An 18,502-nucleotide genomic window follows, 5' to 3' on the forward strand; every position below is an offset into this window, starting at 1 on the left:
AAGAAAAATATTTTAAAGAGGAAATTTACATGTGTGGTTCTTCCTGGTTAATTGTATGCAACACTTTGAAGCCAGCACTGATAAAATAACCACTCAGGCAAAACATCTCTATTTAACTCACTGAGGAACATTCTGAATCCAAAATGGTGCCAGACATGAGGATCAACCACACACACGGGTGGCAAAGGCAGCCACCTTCCCAAGTGGAATGACGAACCACCGCAAGGCTTCATACCCACAACCGTGCCCCTGGTCTGAAACTGCCACCATTAGGGAAAATAAGTTGAACAGTGAAGGTTCATTCATTTCCCGGGGCCTCCAATGGGGTGTGGCCCAGAGACTGCTGGGTGTTTCAAAGTAGAGCCCACCTTTGGGAGGCTCTGAGGTTTCTATCACAGGTCTCTGTAAAGTTATACCATGAAGATGAGTGCACCGATTTCTCTTTTAAAGCAGCCAGCACAGGCTGGTACAGCCACCTCCAGAGTGTTGGGTGGCAGGTCACTGGGAGATGCAGCTCTCCCTCTGGGTCCAACGTCAGAGAGTTTCAGAGGACTCCCAAATGCCAGGGGAGAAGCAGGCTGAATGCATTAATGAGTTATGAATTATATATCCTGGGTCAGCTAATTCTGATTTTTGTGCATCTGAAAGGACTTGGAACTCACAAGCTGCAAAAAGACATAAAAAATTACCGTTCACTGCAAGTCAATTAGGTTCTTTGTTCCTTTGATCATCACTTTCCTGTCTGAAAAAGATTTCCACAAAAAGGACAACCACAATCCACAAAACTGGATGTAGACATGATACCATACTGTGGGTACTACAAAAGTAATTAATTACAAACTAATGTCAAACAGATTCCAGACTCTTCAAAACTTTTTTTTTTTTTAAAGGGCAGTTTTTTTTTTATGTTATTAACAGTGTTTGATGCATATTTCAAAAGCAAATAAAAAATTTTGAATCTGGAAAACTTCAATTACTAGGATGATGTATGCATGGGTTGCATTTCTTTTAAGATGTATTTTTTCCCTTTTTTTTTTTCTCTTTTGGCAGTTATTGGGCTCAACATAAAAGCTTCATCTAACCCAAACACAATAAAGGGATGCCACTTTTCCAGGATGTTCTAAGAAGACTGTTACCTAACAATACTCGTCAAGGTGACAGAGAGTAATTTGGCTGTATTTCTCGTTTCTCTAAATGATCGTAATATAATCCTTCTTTATTTGGCCTAGTTCTCAAAGTTATCATATCATACTTCTAACTGTACTTTCTGGCTCCCCACTCAAATACCCAAGTCTTTCTCCAGGTGATACTTCAAGAAGATGGTCTTTACCACAATCCAGAAGATGGCCTGCAGTGGGGGGGGAATCCAACAAGCTAGTTAGCTACAGCAATAACAGAGGCATAATGGGGATGGTGTAAAAAAGTAAAATTTTTTTACACATTTTCCCGTATTTTATAAACTGTGTTGCCCTGGGGACCTTCCATCCATTCAACAATGCACTATAATTTAGGGACACTCACGTTACCAACCCCCCAAATGACATATTTTTCTTCATTGGAGTTGAGTGTGAAGTCTGAACTCAAACTCGGCTTCATAGGCACAAGGCGCTGCAGAGCTGAAATAGAATGATAGCCACAAGAATGGAAAGGCAACTTTCTCTGTTCAATGAAAGCTTACTTACTCAAAGTCTAAGAGAGCCTGGGAAGAAAGGCCTGGTGATCTATTTCCAAAAATAGACCACCTATGGAAACGGTTTTGCTCTGACATACATGGTGTTACCACGAGTTGGAATCTGCTCAAGGGCAACTGGTTTACAACAGAGCCAAAAAGTTTACTGAAAAGACTGTGTAGGGGTACAGAGCCAGTACGCATCATGACTAACCAAAAGAACTGTATATTATCTACAGAACAAGTACAAAAACTTAATAATGTACAAAGTCTTTTTTTTTTTTTTTTGTATACTTTAGGGTCCTTGGCAGAGAAAGGAACTTTGCAAACAACTTAAGGAGATGTCTTGAGCCTCTGCAGAAAGAGGAACAAAATATTTCTGGTCAAGAAGAGAAGACAGCAAAAATAAATTCTGAAGAAGTTATTCAAGAGAAAAATTCAATATTCAATGTGGAATTTGATGGGAGCATAGGAAGTAATCTCTCTGCTCTTGCTTGGGAAGAAAAAAGACTATAGTATTTCAATACTCTCAGTTTTATCAAATATGTAGTAGTGTTCTTTTACATAAAACATAGGTGGAGAAACAGTTTCCCAAACTTCTTGGGCTTTCGGTGTCAGATCTATTTTATACATATTTTCTACCAGAGTCAGTGAAATAAAGTGCTTGAAAAATAAGCAATGTTTCTCTGCCCCTTTCAAATGCAACAGAAAGGCTCTAAAGAGAAAATTAAAACAGTGAGGACCTTGCCATACAAACGGCCCCAAACCGTAACAGTCCTCCAGGTAGCTCCGGCTCAAATGAAACTCATTCAAGAACTACAGTGACGCCAAAGCAGGCTCCCATTTCTCACGTACCAACGTGGTGGGACAGCACTCTAAGTTGTTTGTTTTCTAGCTTACTTGGAAATTTTAAGTCAGACTGTTAACGTCTGTCGGATAATACCGTGGCTGCTTAATACCATTTATCACTCCTTGTCTGAGGACACCATCTGACAACAAGATAAACTGCACTAAGGCTTTCATCTCTGTCCTCCCAGAAAGCTGACAGCTGCACATCAAATGCGGTTGATAGAATGTGTATATGATGGTGTGTCTTTCAAGGCGATTGCTGGTCCACAAAATGTTACTCTTTCTCCAACTGTTCATTGCTTGTTGCTGTTGTCAGCTGCTGTCGAGCTGGCTCCAACTCACAGCAACTTTATGTATCAGAGAATGAAACGCTCCCCAGTCCTGAGCCATCCTCACAATCATTGGTGTATCTGAGCCCATTGTTGCCGCTATTAGGTCAATCTGTCTCATAGAAGGTTTCCCTCATTTTCAGTGACCCCTACTTTACCAGACATGATGTTCATTGCTCAGTATCTGTTGTGTCCCTGTGTAAATACTTCTAAACGTGTGTTCCTCAATGATTCCTATGGATGTGTGTAAAACTAGGAAACTGGATCAGAAATAAAGACTTACATAATCACCACCACAGACACTTCTTGCCTTGAAGCACCATCTTCCAAAATTTTCCTGATGGCCCTGCTTCTAGTTACTCTGTGGCAGCCTGCTATATCTCATCTGCCCACAAATGATGCTTTTATTACACTGTATCTTTTAAACACTTCTTTTCTCCTTCTACTGGCTTAGCAGTTTTCACTTCTCTGATCTTCACTCCGCAGGTTATGTTCCCTCAATCTATCGCTTTTTTTTTTAGCTCAGTCTTATCCAAAAGCAAAATATTCTATCCGGCCTTTTTTCTCTAGTCATAAATGTTGGTAAAGTTGACACCTCCAATTAAAAGAAGCTCTTAATGTCAAGTTCTGTGGCAGGAACGTGATAAAAGGGGCCACAAAAGGAGCTGGAATCAATGGTAACCTTATTACAGATTGTCGCTGGCTTGGCCCAGATGGGCAGACTCCATTAATTATGAAAGTGTGATTTCTCTTTTCACTGCATTCATCACTGGCAAGAAAAAACACACGCAACTACACCAACAACGTAAGACAGAATGCTCCTGATGTTGTGTGCCATTTGCCAATATGTTTGTATTTGGAAAAAAAAATCCCTTCATTTCACGTACTTTATTTAAAGACCCTTGCTTTATTTAAGGAATGTTTAAAGTCATGTGGTAGAGGAGAAAACTCAGAAAGTTACATAAAAACAGGCACAGAGAGCAAATAACATCCGCATAGACAAAGCATCTCGTTCCTCCCTTTGAGCACTTCGAGTATACCTATTCTCCACGGCATACGTGGGCTCTCCAGAGGACATTTCCTTAATTAAACCTGAAGGTAATTAAAATCAACATTTTTTTGGAGCTGCAAGGAAAAGACATTCAAAACAAATTAATTTCAAATAGAAAGTGTGGACAGAGAGACTGCAATGTTAAGAAAGAATTAATGTGTGATCTCTGAACAAATGGCTGCCTGAGGGTGTGCCGCTGCGTGTACAAATAGCCATGCTGCCGTAACAGAGAGCTGGGCGTCGTTTTCTTTCATTACGTTTTCCTCTTCTATCCTTTTCATTCCCAATGACCTCACCTTCAATTTAATTACAGGGCTGACAAATACTCCACAGTCCAGAAAAATTGTAGCAAAATCAATGAAAAAACTTTTAAAGAGAGCTTTTTTCATGTAATACTATATAAAATATTTAAATTTCCATTTTTTTTTTTTCCCCTCTATAAAGGATGAATGTTGACTCCTTGGCCTTTACATGTCAGTATGAATCAAATAAAATTTAAAAGAAAATTCAAGTCTAAAACAGATTATTCTGGTCAATCTAAATGAATGGAGAGAGTTACAGACAGCAGAATTATCACTCTCATTTCAAGTTTAAAAAGACGGTGAGTTAGGTCACTTATAATGGTGGGGGGAGGGACGCTACAGTACTGAAATGCCAGCGCAGATCCATTCTTCAGAGTGCTGTGTATTATTAAAGACTATCAAGTTATTCACTGAAAACCAAACCTGCTGCCATCGTGTCAACTCTTTTACTGATTGATTGTGTTTTAGGTGAAAGTTTACAAATCAAGTCAGTCGCTCATACAAAAACTGACACACCTTGCTAGGTACTCCTAGTTGCTCTCCCGCTAATGAGACAGCACACTCCTCCTCTCTACCCTATATTTCCCGTGTCCGTTCAGCCAGCTTCTGTCCCCCTCTGCCTCTGCATCTCCCCTCCGGACAGGAGCTGCCCACATAGTCTCGTGTGTCTACTTGAGCCAAGCAGCTACTTTCTGTCTTATCGTCCAGTCCAATCCCTGTCTGAGGAGCTGGCTTTGGGAATGGTTCCAGTCCTGGGCTAACAGAAGGTCCAGGGACCATGATCTCCAAGGTCCTAGTTTCAGTCAGACCATTAAGTCTGGTCTTTTTCATCGTGTCAACTTTTGACTCATGGTGACCCCATGTGTTTCAGAGTACAACTGCGCTCCCTAGGATGTTCCATGGCTGTAACCTTGCAGATCGCCAGGACTTTCCTCCGTGGTACTGCCAGGTAGATTCAAACTGCCAACCTTTCAGTTGGTAGCTGAGTGCAAACTGCAACACCCAGGGGCCATATTTACTCACTTAGGACCTCTTAAACTTGGGTTATATCATCTGTGTTTTTCTCCCATCAGCCTTTAATCACAGGAGAGAACAAGCTCAGTCCTGATATTTTACTGTAAACAGTGGATGGAATCAAGTTCATTTATATAAATTTTATGTGAAATATTTAAACTTTATCTTCTGAAATAATAATATAAAAGATATGTTTACTTATAATCAGATTTCTTTGAGTGGGAATTTGATTTAACTATTGATTACAGTCATCCTTATTTTATGTTCATCAAATCTGTCTTTTAATTCAGTCAAAATATGCAAAATAAGTTATATTCCACCTTCACGAGGAGCAAGACTCAATAAGGTACCTATGGCTTTAAAGACCAACCCCACATGAATAACTAGTGTTCAAAATACCAGAGATTATTACTGAAGACGAGGCTCTGTGGTGCAGTGGTTTAGAGATTGGGCTGCTAACCAAAAGGTCAGCAGTTCAAATCCACCAGCCGCTCCTCTGAAATCCTATGGGGCAGTTCTATTGGTACACTGATCATTCACCTACATACTCTACATGGTTAATTTTCTGATCTGGTTGAGGACAAGAACTGGTCAGAGAGGCTGCCTGGATTCTGACCCTGGTCCTGCCATTAATTTGTTGTAGCACAGGGTTTCCATTTTCTCATCTGTAAAATAAAAGTGATTTACAGGCGGTCTCTGACTTCTCTTTAACCCTCAACCCTCAAACAGTCCATCTGCTAACTCTGGAAAGAATCTGTCATTGCTCAAAACTATGCAAGGACTCCCCACTACCAATTCAGCTGGATTTCCTAGAATATGTGCTTCCCATTTCTAAGCACTTTTCCCTTGTGAATTCAGGTTGCAGTACCTGTTGCCGGGGAGTGGATTCTGACTCATGGTGATCCCGTGTATGTCAAAGTAGAACGGTGCCTCACAGGGTTTTCAGTGGCTGATTTTCCAGAAGAAGATTGCAAGGACTTCCTTCCCAGGCACCTCTGGGCAGACTCCAACCTCCAACCTTTCAGTCAGCGGCCAAACATGTTACCTGTTTCATTACCCAGGAACTCCCCGGTTTCAATTTGTTTTTAGCTGCTGTTGAGTCGGCCCCCAACTCACGGCGACTCCACTCACAACGGAACAAAATGCTGGCCTAGCCCACTGTGATCCAAAGAGTTTTCGTGGGCTGACTTTTGGAAGTCGATCGTCAGGCCTTTCTTCTTAGTCCATCTTAGTCTGGAGGCACACTGAAACCCGTTCATCATCACAGCAACACTCAAGCCTCATCGACAGATGGGCGGAGGCTGCATGTGAGGCACTGGACAGGAACTGAACCCGGTCTCCCGCATGGAAGGCAAGACTTCTACCACTGAGCCACCAGGTTGCAATAGCCTCCGTGTCTTTACTAGTTGAAATCTGACTTATTCTTAAACGCCTAGCTCAAAGGCCAATGTTTCCTTTCTCAAGTTTTCCCAATCCCTGAAGCTGAAAATGACCATTCTCTTCACTGAACATCCAAATAAGTTCATTATATATATGAAAATCTGTCTGTTGATGGATCGACTGATCAACTGCTATCTATCTAATTAACTATGGACACACCTCATCTCTTCTACTAAATAGTAAGCTTCCTCAGAGAAGAAAAAGTCTTACCTGTCTTTACGTTCCCTCATGGTGCCTAGCACAGTCCCTGGTACATTGCTATCGCACTGTTAGGTGTTGTCAAGTTGATTTTAACTCATACAGACCCCATGTGACTGAATATAACTGCCCTACAGGGTTTTCCAGGCTGTAATCTTTACAGGAGCAGGTCTCCAGGACTTTCCCATGAAGCAATGGGTAGGTTCGAACTGGCAACTTTTCTGCTAGCAGCCAAGTGCTTAACCGTTGTGCCATCAAGGCTCTAGTACTCAAAAACACCTTTTGTTTAATGAGTGAACAGTGTCTTACACATGGTAAAAGCTCATAAAGGATGTGGAATGCATCACTGAAATAGCTGTTGTTGCTGTTAGGTGCCATTGAATCGGTTCTTACTCACAGCGACCCTATGCACAACAGAAGGAAACAGTGCCCAGTTCTACACCATCCTTACAATCGTTGTTATGCTTGAGCCCATTGTTGCAGCCACCGTGTCAATCCACCTCATTGAGGGTTTTCCTCTTTTCTGTTGACCCTGTACTCTGCCAAGCATGATGTCCTTCTCCAGAGACTGATCCCTCCTGATAACATGTCCAAAGTATGTAAGATGCAGTCTCGTCATCCTTGCTTTTAAGGAGCATTCTGGCTGTACTTCTTTCAAGACAGATTTGTTCATTTTTTTTTTTGGCAGTCCATGGTATATTCAATATTCTTTGCCAACACCGCAATTCAAAAGTGTCAATTCCTCTTTGGTCTTCCTTATTCACTGTCCAGCTTTCACATGCATATGATGCGATTGAAAATACCATGGCTTACATCAAGCGCACCTTAGTCTTCAAGGTGGTATCTTTGCTTTTCAACACTTTAAAGAGGTCCTTTGCAGCAGATTCACCTGATGCAGTTTGTCTTGATTTCTTGACTGCTGCTTCCACGGCTGTTGATTGTGGATCCAAGTAAAATGAAATCCTTGACAACTTCAATCTTTTCTCCCTTTATCATGATGTTGCTCATTGGTCCAGTTGTGAGGATTTTCGTTTTCTTTATGTTGAGGTGCAATCCATACTGAAGGCTGTGGTCTTTGATCTTCATTAGTAAGTGCTTCAAGTCCTCTTCACTTTCAGCAAGCAAGGTTGTGTCATCTGCATAAGGCAGGTTGTTAATGAGCCTTCCTCCAATCCTGATCCCCCTTTCTTCTTCATATAGTCCAGCTTCTCGGATTATTTGTTCAGCATACAGATTAAACAGGTATGGTGAAAGGATACAACCCTGACACACACCTTTCCTGACTTTAAACCAATCAGTATCCCCTTGTTCTGTCCGAACAATGGCCTCGATCTATGTAAAAGTTCCTCATGAGCACAGTTAAGTGTTCTGGAATTCCCATTCTTCACAAAGTTATCCATAGTTTGTTATGATCCACACAGTCAAATGCCTTTGCATAATCAATAAAACACAGGTAAACATCCTTCTGGTATTCTCTGCTTTCAGCCAGGATCCATCTGACATCAGCAATGATATCCCTGGATCCATGTCCTTTTCTGAAACCAGCCTGAATTTCTGGCAGTTCTCTGTCGATATACTGCTGCAACTGTTTTTGAATGATCTTCAGCAAAATTTTGCTTGCATGTGATATTAACAATATAGTTCTATAGTTTCTGCATTGAAATAGTAGGCATTATTTAATTGAGGAGCCCTGATGGCACAATGGTTAAGAGCTTGGCTACTAACCAAAAGGTCCACAGTTTGAATCTACCAGCTCCTCCCTGGAAACCCTATGGGGCAGTTCTACTCTGTCCTATAGGGTACTTTGAGTTGGAATCGACTTGATGGCAATGGGTTTTATTTTTTAATCATGTTGTCACTTATTTTATCTCTCTTGTTGAAATAAACCAATTAGATTTTTACTACATTCTACTTCAGAAGGACCTAACACTGTCATCTTGGCTAAAGCGAATCAATCATTTAAGTAAAGAAACTACAACCCTCTGATTCCATAATCATAATGTATGATAAAATGTATATTATGCAATGAAATATAATAAACACGGAGTGGTGGGAATGTGCCCAACCATGTGGCTTAATAACGGAAGCCACCCTCTATCTGCTGAAAAGAATCGGACAGGAAAGCAGGACTTAAGGGTCATTGTTGTTAAGACAGTCAGAGAAGGCAAGCCGATTGGGGACGTCTTGACCCAGGAGAAGAAACTGAGTCTCTAAGAAATGAAATAGAGTACTTAATGACACTGGGCTCATGGGGACAAGGAAGCCTGGTTTAAAGGCCAGGCTGGCCCTTAAGGCTTCAGGTACAATATCAGCAGATGCCCTCCATCCTAGCTGTCATATCCTGAGTCCAGCACTGCTGACAGCACCTGTTCAGTCCTACTCTCCATACAGGTCCAGTCGCAGGTCCATTTCTAACTGCCCCGCAATCTGCCTGATCTAAGGAGGTATCTGTACTTGGTCTCCTCAACCTCCACTCCTGACTGGCTTTGACTCCCACCTTCTTGATCAGGATCTGGGCTCAAACCTCACCACTTCCAGGACCCAAGGAGGTGCCACAAATAGGGCAAAATCAGTAACTGTTCAGCTGCGAAGAAGTTCTATTTGTTGGTAATCACAGGATCCACGAGGTCAAACTGCGGCCCATGGCTGGGATGACTATACAGTTGTTCACACACGGGCACTTCTAAGAATTACAGAGGGAATTACTACTAATTATGCTGGGACAATGGGCGTGTCAACAGGGTCTGTCCCAGGGAAGCTAGGATGTGTGGCCACCTTATGGGTGGGTATCTTTTCCTAGCCTCCATACGGGCTTCTACATTGTTCGCATTTCCATGATCATTCTCCTTTTTCATAAAGAGAGTGGGATATTTCTTATGTACTATCTTATTAATAAAAGTTTAGAAACTAAAGAGTAATCGAAGTCCTGATAGTATATATACATATCTGTACGTTTTTAGGAAGTACCACAGTGTTATCCTCACAGCGGGACACGCTTCGGTGGTGTAGAATGGCAATGAGTCAGAGTTGTGGAGAGGAGGGTTTCTCAAACGACCCTTACCTCTCACTTGCAGTCTTCAGATTATAAATGGGAAATGAACACAATGAAATAAGGCAATATTTCCAAGGTTAATTTTGGGTCAAGCTCAATATAACATTACAAAAATAAGGAGCTATATTTAAAGTTACAGGCTGTCCAACACCTTTCGTACATTTTCCATCCATATTTAAATGTATTAGCTTAGCTAGCTTTAATAAAGTAATAGTTACACAGTGAGAAACCACGAAGTCACTAAAAAAGGACTATAAAATATTACAAGAGTTATAATACTGCTGTGGAAATAATCTGAATTTAATTTTAAATACCGTACCACTTCTTTTATCAGGTGGAATTAAAAACAAATCAACAAAGCCAGGGGTAGAATGCAGGACAGCTATTTCAATTACACATTATAAAAAAAGTAATTCCACAAATTGAAAAATGTAAACAAGCTAATTCTGTCTTATTACTTCTATGACAACACAACTATTAAAAAAAAAAAAAAGTTATGTAAAAATAAGATTTATGCAATAAAGTGTTAACATCTACCAGGCACAGGAAGGGGCAGGGAAGCAAGAGGCACTGAGCTATTCCCATGCCAAATATCGGGGTGGGTGCTACAGAGGTTGTTTGTGCCCATAAGGACATTTACCTTAGTCTCTGAGAACCTAGTCATGGTCACACTCCTGATCTGGATCGGCAGTCAGTACTGAACTAGGTCCTGGGCGTTAACCCTTGCCCAGCTTACCGCATTACTGCCTACATGGGCACCCCCGCCCCCGATCTCAGGAAGTCTGCTAAAAAGGTTACCATGAACAAATGGCACTACGTAACTGCCACAGAAATCAGATTGTGAAACATCTAAGGGAGTGAATCGTGTCTGATTTTGGTCAGTAAAATAGGGCTGCCCAATGTCTAATGATTTTATTTGGGGCTTCAGTTTCAAAAGCATTTACAGATGTGAGCTATTTCTTTTGGCTTCTAACCATTAAGTTTAAGAGTTGGGAACTAACTAGGTAGTCTGGGTCAGAGCATGGAAAAACTCTTCCTATCTTTCCATTTTTATCCCTTTTTCCTATCATTCCATGTTTTCCCCCAGAGCAATCTAAGTATAAGCGTCCTATGTTGGTCTGCTTCCCAGTCTGCTGCATTTACCAGATGCCAGCAGACTGGATGGCTCCTTGAGGATTGGGCCACTCCTGTTCATCTCTGTGGGCCCTTCCACACACAGCACAGTGCTTCACCCAAGGTTTATCACAAACATTTGACCCTGGGCTTCCTCCTTCCTGAAAGGTGGGTGCCACTCTCTGTGGTTTGCCTTCAGTGTCTGAAGTTCAGTCCCTGTATCTCTCTTACTTTACTGTGAACTCTAAGCTGGAAATAACAGGAAATGATAAGAGTCTGCTACTGAATCAGAACCTAGGAAACAGATCAAATATAACTTCTTAAAGGTAATAAAATGATAAGCTGTTTAAAATATTGCTTTTTTTCATCTTTTAGTTCCAGATCCTATTCATCCAAAGGCTGAAGAAGCATTTTCCAGAATGTGCTCTCCAGAACTTTTGGTGTTAGAGGTAATCCCCTGTGGTCAACTGAACTGGTGAAACAGGTCACACTATGTCCACCTCCCTCTCAGGAACTCACCAGGCCAGCACATCAAAGGCCCTGAGAAGTTCTACAGTCAAGAATTCTGATGACTTTTTTTTCAAATGAGCATTTCCCAAGATTATTCCGTAGCAGAACCATCTCCCTAGGTCATACTTACTACCATCCTAAGGAACTGAGGCTCCAAAGAACCCACTGTGGGAAATCGGTCTAAGGCGCTTCCCCTCCCTGCCACCCTTGAGGTGCATAAATCTCTTGGTTACGTCTTTCAGACCAATTTATAAAACAGTAAAACATATTTCTGTGAAGGCTTATGATGCCGATCCTGCTTTGTCTTTGACCACGGCTGGCAACATCAGAAGCCCAGTGTTTCGTGAACTTAGCTTGTGCTTTTAGTGTGAAGGAGGTGCGAGGTAAGGCCTCTTAGCCCCTGAGCACCCTGGACAGTGAAGGCTGATGGCTTGTTCCACTTGGGAAGGACGTCCAACTTACAACTAGTTCCGACTTTACTCACAAGGAGTTCTGACAGCTTCGACTACGTCTTGAGCTCAAAACGGGTATCGTTCACCCATTAAATTCTCTCATACGGTTATAACAAATCAGAAAGTACAATAAGACCCATCCATAACCCACTGTTGTCGACTCGATTTCGGCTCACAGCGACCCTATAGGACAGAGTAGAACTGCCCCATAGAGCTTCCAAGGAGCACCTGGTGGATCTGAACTGCCAACCTTTTGTTCAGCAGCTGTAGCGCTTAACCACTACACCACCAGGATTAAAGCAGGATGCAATTAAGAAAATGCAAGAAATACCTTAAGTGCAAAAGTGTAATATTCTAGGAGCCCTGAGGACACATCATTACCGTTAGGCTGGTACCAGATCACAGGTGTGTCAGAGCAGCTGCTGTAAGGAAGGGAGCCGCCACACAGGATGGAATCACGTGATGGAAGCATCTGCCCTTTCTGGCATGTCAAATTTATATTTAAAAAAATTAAATTTCTCACACTTAACATTTTGAAAACCGAAGACAATATAAAAATGAGTGAATCAATGGCTGGTTACAGGGGGAAAAACTGTCTTTACTTCATATGTGTGGAAAATGGTGCATCTTTTAGAAATCTATTCAGATCTGGCTCTTGAGAAACCAGCTATTGTTTAACCCAAATGAAACAAGTAGCTCTGAATCCTGCTTTTTAAAATGACAACAACAAACACTAAACTCTTTCAAACAGTGCTAAGTCAGGGAATTATTTTTCCAATACAGGGCCTAGGAAAGCACATGTTAGCAAGACCACTTATAACATGTCTGATGTATTGTCTGAAGGTACTGCGCGCCCAGGCTACACGAAAGTGCAAATAATGGCTCACCGTGTCATAAGTTGTTACGATCTTCTTCAGAACCTCAGGCACAATTCCCTGCAACTCCATCGTGGGATACTGCTCGCTGAGATTCAGTACAACGAGAGGGGTGTTATCAGGTCCCAGAAAGCGGGGAGACACCGCCAACATGCACTGCATGAGATTGGCCACGGAGGAGAGGCCGCACAGCTCCTTGAATGACACCACTGCGTTCTGTGAAGCAGCAAAAAGGGAGACGTGTTATAACTAACCAGGGGTTTTCATTTCTCGTGTATGATACTTGACATACTTGATATTCTTGAACCTCCTGGTACAACAGTTATTGGAAATTATGACACAATTGGCTAATGACTATTTTATCCTGGGGAAAAAAGGCTAGTTTCCAAAGTAAATATGGTTACAGATATTTGTTATGCCAATTTATCAGAAGAACTGAAAAGGCAAATAAGCCGAATTCTTCTGAAGGGCAAAGCCTCTTTTTAGATGAAAGTTAGTAGTAATGCTAATATTGATATGCAATTATGAGCAAACAAAAAGAATGGCTTCTGCATTCAAAAAACATAAAGATTAGGAAAACGAAATCAAATCAGGTGTAAAATAAGTATCAAAGATGCCAGCCATCTGAAAAGGAAAGGAAAATGTGTGAGGCAGAAACCTGGCTCTCTCTTCCCTGTTTATGTCTGCTGGTTCCCAATCTAAAGGACCCAGGAAGACACTGCTGTTTACTCTGTACCCAGTGGGGTGTCCTGGTTACTCAGAGCCTCCCACCGCCCATGTCTTCACTGATCTCAGTGCTCCTTCTTCCTTTCTTTTTTTTTCTTTCAAATCACCAGACAAATGCCATTAAAATGCCCATTAAAGATAAGCCTTTCAAAGATGTAAAGGGCCATAGCTGGCCTTCCTTGAGCCCTTACCAAGTACTGAGCCGCCCTAGGCATATTACACACGACCTCTCACGATGCTCTAACAAGCCATGCTATGGATGGGGACACTGGGCCTTGGCTATAATCTCTTTCTGTTCTTCGCCTAACATCACACGGTGGGGCGAGTGAAGGAGTCAAGGTTTTACCTGAAATCTGTTGATGCTGGGGCATGTGCTCTTTATCACCATGCTACAGCATAATAACAGGTACATTTTAATCAAAATTTTCCAGGCATACACGGTTCCTGATCTGGGCTGCGCGTGGATGGCAGCCACGGAGGAGGAATCTAGACCCTCCAGGCCCTCTGCCTTCTGCTCTCAAACACCTTGATTCTTGAGGGTAAGCAGTAAATTTAGTTTTAAAACAAAAATTTCATTTTTGCTAATATTGTTTTACACATGGGCATCAAACGATATATCATTTTGCTCAAAATCACTTTGATACTGACTACTATAAAACCATTATTGTGACATCTAAAGTGGAGTCCCCTATCACTCTGTCACACCTCCCTGTTTTATTTTCTTCACAGCACTTACCTGTACCTGCAGTTATCCTGTTTGTTTATTCACCTGCTCCCTGTCTCCTTCCCCTTCCTACTGCCCACTTGCACTCAAATAAAATCTCCTGAGGGCAGGCAGATGATCTGTTTGTGCACCCTGCATCCCCATGGCCTAGCCTGCCTGTCATAGCAGGGCTGGTCAAAGATGGCCACCAATCGCTTTGTCATGTTAGCACAGACACGGGCTCTGGGACAGACGATGCTCAAGCTCTGGCAGGTTGAAGGAATTCTATGCCACACACAACAGCAGCTCAGGGGCTGGCGACAGTGCGGCTCACTCAGAGCTGAGGGTTTATTTACCAAGACACTCTCAACCCTCAGAAATAGGGAAAAGTCTTTCACACTTCTGTTATGTGTTTACGTTGAAGGAAAGCAAATAAAATTCCCCCGTTACAAGAAGGTCTTTTTATTAACAGTGTATCCATGGAGTTGGCTGATGGGTCAAACACTGAATTTTCTGAGTCAGATTTTACTGGCTGGTAGCATTCTTTACATAACGGCCATTTAAAAAATAAATAAATCCAGCTTTATAAAGATGACACTGAGCACCTATTGCCCACAGGGCACTTCTAACACACTAGGACAGGTGAGTGTCAAGGTCTCTGATTGGGGGGCCCATGCTGTACAGTTCTGTATCACTCTCGGGCCCTAGTTTTTTATCACTCACAGGGCCTAGGTGCTTAATTAAATACATAATTCTTTACTGATTGCTTCTAGCCATTACATATTCAGAGGTAATTATGATCTCAGACTACTAATAAATTACAGACAACCCCACCACCCGTGTATTTTATTTAACAATAGCTGTGTTTTCAAAAACGACTAAAACCAAGAGGCTCCATATGCAAACACACGGGCTGTTTTAAGGGTTCATTTTTTCCAGCACTATAGTCCTGGTGGTGTGATGGTCAAATTGCTCAGCTGCTAATGGAAAGGAAGGTCAGCAACTTTGAAACCACCAGTTGAACAGGAGAAAGATGTAGCAGTCTGCTTCCGTAAAGATTAAAAAAAAAAAAAAAAAAAGGCCTTGGAAACCCTATGGAGCAGTTCTACTCTGTCCTATTGGTTTGCTATGAGTCGGAATCGACTTGATGGCAACAGGTTTGGTTTTTGGTTTTTATAGCCTCATAAGAAAGGCCCGGAACGTCTCCTTTTTATGTTGATAGGCCGTCAATTTGTGTTCCAGCTGTGGAATATTCAGAAATACCAGAGATTCCACGTACATGGATAGAGAAAGCAGGGCACTGGCAAGCAGCCATTCACAAGAACTGGGATGACTGTGTATAAGACAGCATCAAGATTGGTTTATTCTAACATAGAATCAGTATTGGCAACATCAGCTGTAGCTTTGGAAATTTAAATGATAAAACATGAGGCTAGTACTAAACATCCTGATAACCAATTAGAAAAAATTATCTGAAATCAAATATACTCATTATAAAAACAGATCTCAAATAGTCATAAACTATGCGTATGCACTAAGTAGGAAAAAAAAATAACTGCCTAATAAATACTTAACCATGAGAACCTTACCTGCATGTTCTCTCTCAGATCCGTGGCGTCCCGTATGGGGGGCTGGGCATTCTTGAACACCTCATCTACAGTTTTAATCCACAATGTTCTCAATGAAGCATATTCCCTGGATTTCTTCCCTTTCCTCACAGACAGGCCCCTCTTATGAGGTTTCCCTCCTCCTCTGCGGTTGGTGATGGCTACGTGGACAAACAGAGAAGCGTGCACTAGGACCTCTCCAGTCAGCGATTGCAGGGGCACGTGGCGGTAGCCTGTCTGTAAACATTCAAAGGGAATTGTATACTGGCCAATAAATTCATCCCCAATGTAATCGTCATCTAGCACTACAAAGCGCACCATGGCCAGCTCAGGTAGGTTGATTTGAAATTCAAAGCTTTCATCAAAAATGGGAGCGTCTCCATTCTGGTGCACTGTTTTCGTCCTTTGTTCTGCACAGTCGGCAGGGATTCCGTGAATTTCCACATAGACATAAGGATCCACCACGTCACCTTTGGCACCTGATCCTTTGGGCTTGGGAAAGTTCTGCCCGCTGATGATTTTAATGTGAAGGAGTTGAGGTGAGACTCCTGGGACAGAGTCTTTTGTATTGGCACTGAAGAAAGAGACTTCCTCCCTCATGATGGCTGGCCGAAGGACATAGCCACAGTTCCCATTCTGTCTAAACCAGCCGATATTCAGGTCCATCATCAATCCTGGCGTCTGAAAGTTCATGGCTACTATTTGACAACCACATTTCCAAAAATCTTGAGGGTTCATGTTACTAGAGTCAATTCTCATTGGACTAGGAAAAACCCGAGCAAGAAAACGTTTGTTGTAATTTACAAAGTCCCCTGGATTTTCATTGGCGTATTTGCTAGCAAGCACTTCATTAAATGAGCAGACTTCCCAGTACTTCTGAACCTGAAATGACACCTGAAATTCTTTGAACTGAACTGATTTGCAGATGCTGACCAGCTCTGAGAGTTCTTTACAAAGCTGAAATCGTTTCAGAGGCACATGGTTGGGTTGTTCCGCGTTCTCTTTTCCCATCCTCTGAGACATTTCTGCTCCTTCATCTTCATCAGTAACGTCTCCTTCTACTCCAGAGCAATTTGAGGAAAGTTTCTTTGCTTTAATCAGTATTTTCCCTTTTAGGACATCTGGGGATGGCAGATAAGATTCCTCAACATTAGGTAACGTGGTATACAGCTTGTCTCCTAAAATTTTCTTCATGTGTTGGACCATTACCTTCTGTTGTTTAATAGAACAGTGGTTTTCTAAACACAAAATAAGGGGATACTCAGAAGCAAAGAATGCGTACTTGTTAATAATATCAATGACACTGCGGAATACTATCTGAGAGGTCATGGTGTGGCCTGTGTAAATTACAGGTTCATTATCTGGCCCATCCCATACGTCTAATTCAACACTCCGGCAGCCCAGTTTAAGAGCTCGAATGTATCCTGTGATATCAGAGGGACCCCGGAACTGATCCTCTGTTAAGTATGTATTATGAGATGAGTTTATAAAGTAATGAGACAAAGGTTGCTTCATATCCTGACAGACCTTCTTATGTTCCGGATCGAATATGTAACAGTCAGGTGACATAAGGTAATTAGTGAATCCATCTATGGAGAGCCAGCCCTTTTCCTGACCCTCTTTGGACGGCTCATATTTGTGAATAATTTCAAGGCTTATTTCCTCATTTATATGTGCCACACCCTGTTCTGCCTCAAGAAACATCATAAGGTCCTTGGTATCAAGGAATTCTTTATTGCTTGAAAACTGAACTAAAAGGAAATAAATTTCAGGTCTAGTACAAAGCTCATGGAAAACCTCAACAAACTCTTCCTTTGTGACTTCAGTACCAGCTTTGTCCTTGGATTTGTGCAATTCTTTGAACTTAAGCTCAATTTTGCTCGTTTTTAAGCCAGGGTTGAGGTTTCTGATACACTGCACAGCATTACACAGGCTTATATGTCCCAGGTTGTCTACATCTACTTCACCAAACATCTGTGAAACCCAAGAAGTCCTCATGTTGTCTTGGCTACTTTCTAACATATCAAGTGTATGTTTTCCATAAGAAATTAGGTACCGCAGTCCAGTAACCCAGATGTTTGCAACATCTGCAGAGTTGGCAACCAAATCCAGTGACTCATAATTCTCTCCATAGATGACTGAAAATGCACAGTCTTCAGATATCTGGTCAGAAATGCCATTGCTGCGGAATATGTCCGTATTTTTTCCTGTTCTCACTTCCTTGATGGATTTAATATCAATTTTGGCTTTCTCAGAATCCTTCTTGGACGGCTCCCACCTCAGGCTTTGCATGTCAGCGTCTAGTAAAAAATACCTATGGTAAATCCTAGAGTTGGAGCGAACCTTTTTCAGTTCTGAACCCTCAACCATTGAATTGATACAATCACTTGCACTGCTGATCTTCTTCTCTGTTGGCATGCTGCTGAATGACACCGTCTTCTTCCGTTCTCTTTTCTGTTTTGTACCATCCTTGAAGAAAAAAAAAATTGAATTAGCAGAACATAAATACAGGTGTCTATGTTTGAGACTAGGAAAAACAATTTTATTTCTTTGAAAAAAAAAAATCAAACTGTTAGGATTTCCCGTTCTACATCCTATGATGAATGATATTC

General features: G+C 41.7%; 1 protein-coding gene across 2 annotated transcripts in view; it reads right to left on the reverse strand.

The window, feature by feature from the left end:
- Window positions 1–18,502, reverse strand: part of PLCL2 (phospholipase C like 2) — a 214,500-nt gene that overhangs the window by 67,030 nt on the left and 128,968 nt on the right. For both annotated transcript variants that reach the window (XM_049870667.1, XM_049870666.1), the window contains exons 3-4: window positions 15,873–18,359; window positions 12,867–13,070 (exon numbers count right to left, since the gene is read on the reverse strand). In XM_049870667.1, the coding sequence (XP_049726624.1) occupies window positions 12,867–13,070; window positions 15,873–18,359 (2,691 nt within the window). The remainder of the gene's footprint in view (window positions 1–12,866; window positions 13,071–15,872; window positions 18,360–18,502) is intronic.

The sequence above is a fragment of the Elephas maximus genome, chromosome 27 (assembly GCF_024166365.1).
Source record: "Elephas maximus indicus isolate mEleMax1 chromosome 27, mEleMax1 primary haplotype, whole genome shotgun sequence".
NCBI lineage: Eukaryota > Metazoa > Chordata > Mammalia > Proboscidea > Elephantidae > Elephas > Elephas maximus.